General features: G+C 40.8%; 1 protein-coding gene across 1 annotated transcript; it reads left to right on the top strand.

Annotated features, from left to right (window-relative positions):
• Positions 1–2,203: 2,203 nt before the first annotated feature.
• LOC139338841 (solute carrier family 22 member 13-like) lies at positions 2,204–5,821 on the top strand. The gene is made up of 10 exons (XM_070974117.1): positions 2,204–2,578; positions 2,650–2,753; positions 2,835–2,989; positions 3,112–3,280; positions 3,494–3,614; positions 4,419–4,513; positions 4,596–4,810; positions 4,904–5,012; positions 5,102–5,308; positions 5,746–5,821. The coding sequence occupies exons 1-10, from the start codon at positions 2,204–2,206 to the stop codon at positions 5,819–5,821; spliced, it is 1,626 nt and encodes a 541-aa protein (XP_070830218.1).
• Positions 5,822–6,430: the final 609 nt, after the last annotated feature.

Raw genomic sequence — 6,430 nt, 5'->3', positions numbered from 1 at the left:
TGTGAGGGAGCTTTGTGGCTCATCTTCCCTTTGTCAGGATCTGTCATGTCTCTGTTTTCTTTTGTTTCCTGTTTTATTTTGATAGTCTCATTTTCCCCTGTGTTGCCTCTACGTTTGCTTCCTCCCTTTGTTTCCTCCCTTTGTTCTTTTTCCCGCCATTGTGATTGTCTGCCCCGCCCTAATGTGCTTCACCTGTGCTACCTCCCTCCTAGTTTATTTAGTCTGTGTCTTCCCTTCCTCCTGTACCGGATCTTCTTTGCCCTCGTGTGAGAGTTCCAGCGTACTTTATATCTATATTCCTAGTGTGTGTTTCGACCCTCTCTTTGTTCATTGACCATTCTTCTGCCTGCTGTTTTCGGATACCTCTGCCTTATTGGATTGCCTGCCCGTGTACCGACCTTTGCCTGGATTAAACCTTTTGAACTGTATCAGTCTGTCGTCTGCTTTTGTGAGTCCATATTTCCTGTGAGTCTGATACCCTTCAGCTTTTATCCACGGCTGCGTTTTACTCTGCATACTGTAGGTGTTGAGGAGGATGAAAATGCAGGGCAGCCTGTTGCATCACAGATCTCTGGGTGCTGGGTTCTACCTGTTGGACATCTCCCCATTCTGCTGATTTACTCTTGGGCTTTGCCGCGAGAGCATTCCAGGGAGGACTAATACTGGCAGATTTATTACCCGGTACACAGCCCTTTAGTTTCGTGGGAGCTGTATCGCAGCTAATTAGCTGGATGTTAGCATTCTTCAGTCCGCTGTTTTGAGTCAGCAGCATTTCCACAAGGTCCGTTCACTTCTACTACTACTACTACTACTTATTTCCAGACGCTGAACTTTAGTTTCCAACACTGCAACCTGCTGCAGAACTTTGTAGAAGTTGTCTGTGGAGAAAAGAAGCATCTTGGCGCTAGTTAGCTTTAGCTGCCAGCAGGCTTTTTCTGTTGGTAGGCCGAAGCAGGCTTTTACTGGCAGTAGGCCAGAGCAGAGTGTATCTGTGAAAAATCAGAGGTTGCAAGAGTCATCCACAACTTTTAAATATTTGTCCATAGATGTCCAATTCAGCCAAAAATTAAAACCTTCAAGTTTAAGGAAAATTAAAATAAATGCAAAAAACAAGATGGGAAATCACGAGCCAAGACAGAAACCAGAGAAGGAGGAGGAGGAGGAGTCACTGGTGTAAAAGGTGTATGTAAAGATGTTGTAAATGTATGTATGATGGCGACTCCATGCACTGTCACACAAACATGATGAGGTTTGTATGTAATGATGTCGATGCATTGACTGTTTCATTGTACATGTCAGATAAGAGGAACGTTTCACTTGAAAACATTGATTAAGGCAAGCAGATCAAGAGTCGTCATGTTCAGTAGACAGTCGAATTTTGTTCTGTAGTGTTTCCCACTGTTGGCCTTTGTCAGAGCATCACTAATCATGCACACATTATTTGTTCGATTGGCACCTTATTGATCTGTTAACGTGTATTTTTTGGAGCCCCTTGTAATCACACACTCTGTGCTTCAATGTCATGACATGCGTTTTTTTCTCACTGACACCTGTCCAATGTTAATGGATAAAAGAAGATGGAGGACACAGGTTGCACTGCTCTCTCGGGGTGTGTGAGAGTGTGTGTGTGTGTGTGTGTGTGTGTGAGAGAGAGAGAGAGAGAGAGAGAGATGGTGATCATCAAAGACTTTGAGCCCCACATCATATTGATTTTCTAAATTTCTTTCCCCTTTATTGTTTACTCTTGAGAAAACCATTCATTCTGACTCCTTATGGGGTCACTGAATGATTAGTATTAATTGAATCGTTTGATTGACAAGTACAGTTTTCTTTTTAAACTTTTTTTTTTTTTTTTAACAAATCATGGCATATATTTTTGAAATATCATCATCAAATGTATAATTTGAAGTGGAATATTTGTGACAACATACAAAGAGATTCTTTGACATATAGACTATTGGAAAAACATACGGATGATTTTTAGTAGCTGAATAAAGTCACATGATGGAATTCAATGAGTGAACAAAATGTCTTGCTTTAACATGTCAACCATTAGAACAATGGTTACATTTGGGCATGAAACATGCTCACGACACAGTTATTTACTGACTAAAGTCAAATGGTTAAACATTTATTTTGACATGTCAAGTGACTTTGTAAGACAGCCTATCTGAGCTTGTCTCACGTCATTTGCTGTGTGAAAATGGTGGATTTTGGAGAGATTCTGAGAACGATCGGAGACTTTGGTCTCTTCCAGAAACTTCTCGTATTTGGCTTATCCTTCCCAAATTTCTTACTGCCCATTATCATCTGTAGTTTTATTTTTATCGAGTCAGATCCAGAGCGACACTGTAACACAGACTGGATCCTCAGAGCTGATCCTAACTTGACCACAGATGAGCAGCTGAACCTGACGGTGCCCCGGGAGGAGGATGGGACCTTCAGCAGGTGTCGGATGTTTGTCCCTGTGGACTGGGACATCAGTGCCATCAGGGAGTACGGACTCAATGAGACCACAGGGTGCCAGAATGGATGGGTGTACTTCAGCACGCTGTATGAAGCCACCATAGTCACTGATGTAAGCCACCTGTGCATGTCTTTGGTGTCACCTGTGCTGACTGCTCTCTAATCCTGACTGTTGTCTTTCAGTTTGATCTCGTCTGTGACAAATCAAACATGGTCGAACTTGTGCAAACAGTCTTCCTGACTGGTTCACTTGCCGGTTCACTCATCTTTGGACCTATGGCTGAATCGTAAGTGACTTGAAAAAGATATATTAGGTCATGTGCTTCTGACCCTTCATTTGATGGTCCCCCATTCTCTAAACTCTTCAGGTATGGCCGCAGGAGACCCACCCAGCTACCAGTTGTCCTTTTGCTAGTATTCATCATAGTTGCTGGCGTTGCTCCAAATTTCTATATTTACGTGGTGTCACAGATCATAGTTGGAGTTGCATTTGGAGGATACAGAATCAACTCCATTGTCTTAGGTATGAATTCTATCTATCTAACCCATATTTCTTCAATTGTTTGATGGTCAATATCACAAGCTTGGAAATGTCCTGTGTGTTCTCGCTTTGCAGTGATTTTGCTGTTCAAATTCTGCTTGCAGCTACCGAGTGGTTAGGGGTCACCAAAAGGTCCTTTGCCTCCTGTTGCAGCCAAATGTTTTCAGCTCTTGGACAATGTGCCCTGGCTGGTCTAGTCTATGCTATCCGTGACTGGAGAATAGCACAGTATGCCTTAGGAGGAGCGCAGGCCTTTATATTCTTGTACATATGGTATGTGTTGTATATGCTCTCTTGTTTCATTCATGGTGCTGTATTTGGACATAAACACACTTCCTGGTGCTAGCCCACCTGGCTACATCCAGTTTAACCGTGTGCATCTTGGTTTCACAGTGTTACATCACACCATGAGATAATACAAAACCAGACTCTGACAAATTAACAACAGTTTGTGAGCGACATTTGGATCGTGATTAATCTTGTCAGGTGGATTCCTGAATCTGTGAGGTGGTTGCTTGGACAGGGAAGAACAAAAGAAGCCCATAAATTCATACACCGAGTGGCAGCAATCAATAAAAAAAAGATCCCAGAGAATCTGCTGGAGGAGGTAAGTCAGTTTTAATCACGAGATCAAATGAGACGTTAATGATCCCCTGAAAAACAAGACAATCTACGGCCGTGCTAGTGGTTCTGTGAGGCAGCGCTGAGGCACAGTGGTGCTGTGAGCTGGAACATCAACATGCTCACAATAAAAATTCTAACATTTGCTAACTAGCAAAACACAAACACAGTATAACTGAGGCTGACGGGAAATTAATTATGAACAAATTAAAAATTTGACTGACGAGTGGCTCACTGCATCAAACTTATTCCATTTTATCGTTTAAATATTTAGTGAAAAGTAATGGATAAATGATTACAGATCAAATTAAAAGTACACGATATATGGATAAAATGTGAAATGGTTGAAATGTCCAAATACATCTGACAGAACTAAATGTGAAACATTTAGCTGAATGTCAGATAAATGGTGGGAACATCCAGCTTCTGCTGCATAAAGTGGCAGTAAGGATGCGTACTTGGCCTTAACTGACCTTAACATTAGTTCAATTGCATGGAAACATTATTGATTAATATCATTGATAGTGGTAAATAACATCCAGTTTAATATCATTTGAAATAAGCACATTTGGAACATGATGGTTGGTGTCAGTGAGGGGGTCCTAGAGTTCATCTGACCAGGCTCTGGGCTCATATCAGCTCATAGTAATCGCCTGTTCTGTGGATCTTAACCCTTCAGATTAAATGTATTTTCTGCCTAATTCATAGAAAAGTGACTTTCAACAGCAAAATTGTCACCAGTGACCATATTTTTTGTCCTCTGTATTATAATAATACGTTTACCCTCCAGATAACTGGAGCACAAGAAGTCCAAAGTGGAGGAATCAAAGTCATTTTTACCTCAACAGTCCTGATGAAACATTTCTTCATCATATCTTTTGCCTGGTAAGTGAAGCACATTTGGAATGTGGTTTTTAATCTGAGTGAATGACATCTTTGTCTCATGTCTGTTTTTTGTGGTTTGAAGGTTTTCAGTAAATTTAGGATTCTTCTGCCTTGTTCTGAATGTGGGTAATTACGGCCTGAACATCTTCCTGGTTCAGTTCCTGTTTGGGGTCTCTGAGATACCAGCTCATCTCCTCTGTATCTGGCTCCTGGAGGTGGTCGGCAGAAAAAAATCCCTGATATCAACCCTCCTGACAGGTGGTGTTTTTTGCCTCTTAACCCTGGCTTTTCCTCGAGGTGAATTTGCTGTCCTTCACATTCAACACATGATGATAAATCCACATGACCTTCAGTCTTTCAATACTTTGAAAATTGCCATTTTAATTCCAGACAGCGCTGTTGTTATCACAGCCCTCGTAACCACTGGAAAGTTCTTTTTGAAATGGGCTGGGTCAGTATGTATGGTCTACATCCAGGAGCTGTTTCCCACCCCTGTCAGGTACACACAATAAAAGTATATAGAATATAAAATGACAGATATTCTGCATATATACTGTGTGTATTTGAAACTGAACTCCACTCTGTCAGGCAAACGGCTGTTGGCCTGGGCTCCATCGCCTTTAGAGTAGGAAGCTTGCTGGCACCGCTACTTAATATGTCGGCCATATACCACTGGTCCATACCTGTTATAGTCTTCAGCAGCTTTGTGGTGGTCAGCGGAGCTCTTGTCTTGCTCCTTCCTGAGACCAGCAGAAAAGAGCTTCCCGATTCAGCCAATGAGGCCAAGGGCAACAGGTAAGCTGCAGGATTTACTGAGGAATATATATATATATATATATATATGTGTGTGTGTGTGTGTGTGTGTGTGTGTGTGTGTATATTTATATATATATATATATGTGTGTGTGTGTGTGTGTGTGTGTGTGTGTGTGTGTGTGTGTGTTCAGAGTCCAACCACTATATATTCCTGATGCGTTTATCACAGCAGTCATTACTTATCCTTGTGGTACTTCTTGATTTAATAGCAATTAACATTTTGTATTTTTATTTATTTAAACATTTTGGGGTTCAGAATAATGTCCAGTTATAATCTTCCAGTTTTGTTAAAATTACCCATAAAAGAACGAATAGTGATTAAGATAATTATAAAGATGATTTTCTTTTATTATTTTTTTTTTCCTGAAGTCAAGGTCAGAATTAGGTTATCTAAACGTTGTGTCTTTTCATTACAGTAAAATGACCACCACAAAGACAGGAAGTGACTTCAACGTGGCTGAACACAACCGCAGCAAAGCCACCAAACTCTAGTCAGAAAACGCTTTTACAACCCAGATTCCACAGAAGTGGTAAATTCAAACAGAATGATTCATTTGCAAAGAACTGCGTTTACTGACAACAGTTTTCCGAAGTGTTCCTGAGCTCATGTAGTGATCTTTTATACCAGGGCTTTGCAAAGTCCTGACCTCAGCTCACATCTGGACCGACCAGCAAATCAACAAGGACTCAGCCCATATCGTCAACATGCATCTGACATTACTTGCCAGTGGAAGAGGCTCAGTCCATTAACATTACACCAGGGAATTTGCAGCTCCTAAATCACGGAAACACAATGTGTTTCCTTTTCTCTTGGACAGAAGTTCTACAACTAGTGTGAATGTAGTTCTGAATCAGAAATAAATATGGACTAACTGTCTGAGCCTTGTCTGACTTGTTTCATTGGTGACTAAATCCAAGGATTCGCTTTCTTTCTCCATTCTTACTTTGAAACAAATAATCCAATAAATAAACAAAAACATCTCATTTTTTTGATGTCACTATTCCAGGCAGATGTGGCTTGTCCATTATTATTGTCACTTTGAAGAAAATCAGACCAAAGGGTTCACTTAATACTTTTTGGCACTGTATCTAATTGAGTTA

This window comes from Chaetodon trifascialis, chromosome 11 (genome assembly GCF_039877785.1).
Source record: "Chaetodon trifascialis isolate fChaTrf1 chromosome 11, fChaTrf1.hap1, whole genome shotgun sequence".
NCBI classification, from domain to species: Eukaryota; Metazoa; Chordata; class Actinopteri; order Chaetodontiformes; family Chaetodontidae; genus Chaetodon; species Chaetodon trifascialis.
Note: the sequence above shows the minus strand (reverse complement) of the source record. Positions and strands in the feature narration are given on the sequence as shown.

Coding starts and splice junctions, on each gene's coding strand:
- LOC139338841 (XM_070974117.1), top strand. CDS start 2,204: ATGGTGGATTTTGGAGAGATTCTGAGAACGATCGGAGACTTTGGTCTC. Junction 3,281..3,493: donor TTTATATTCTTGTACATATG/GTATGTGTTGTA, acceptor TAATCTTGTCAG/GTGGATTCCTGAATCTGTGA. Junction 5,309..5,745: donor AATGAGGCCAAGGGCAACAG/GTAAGCTGCAGG, acceptor TTTTCATTACAG/TAAAATGACCACCACAAAGA.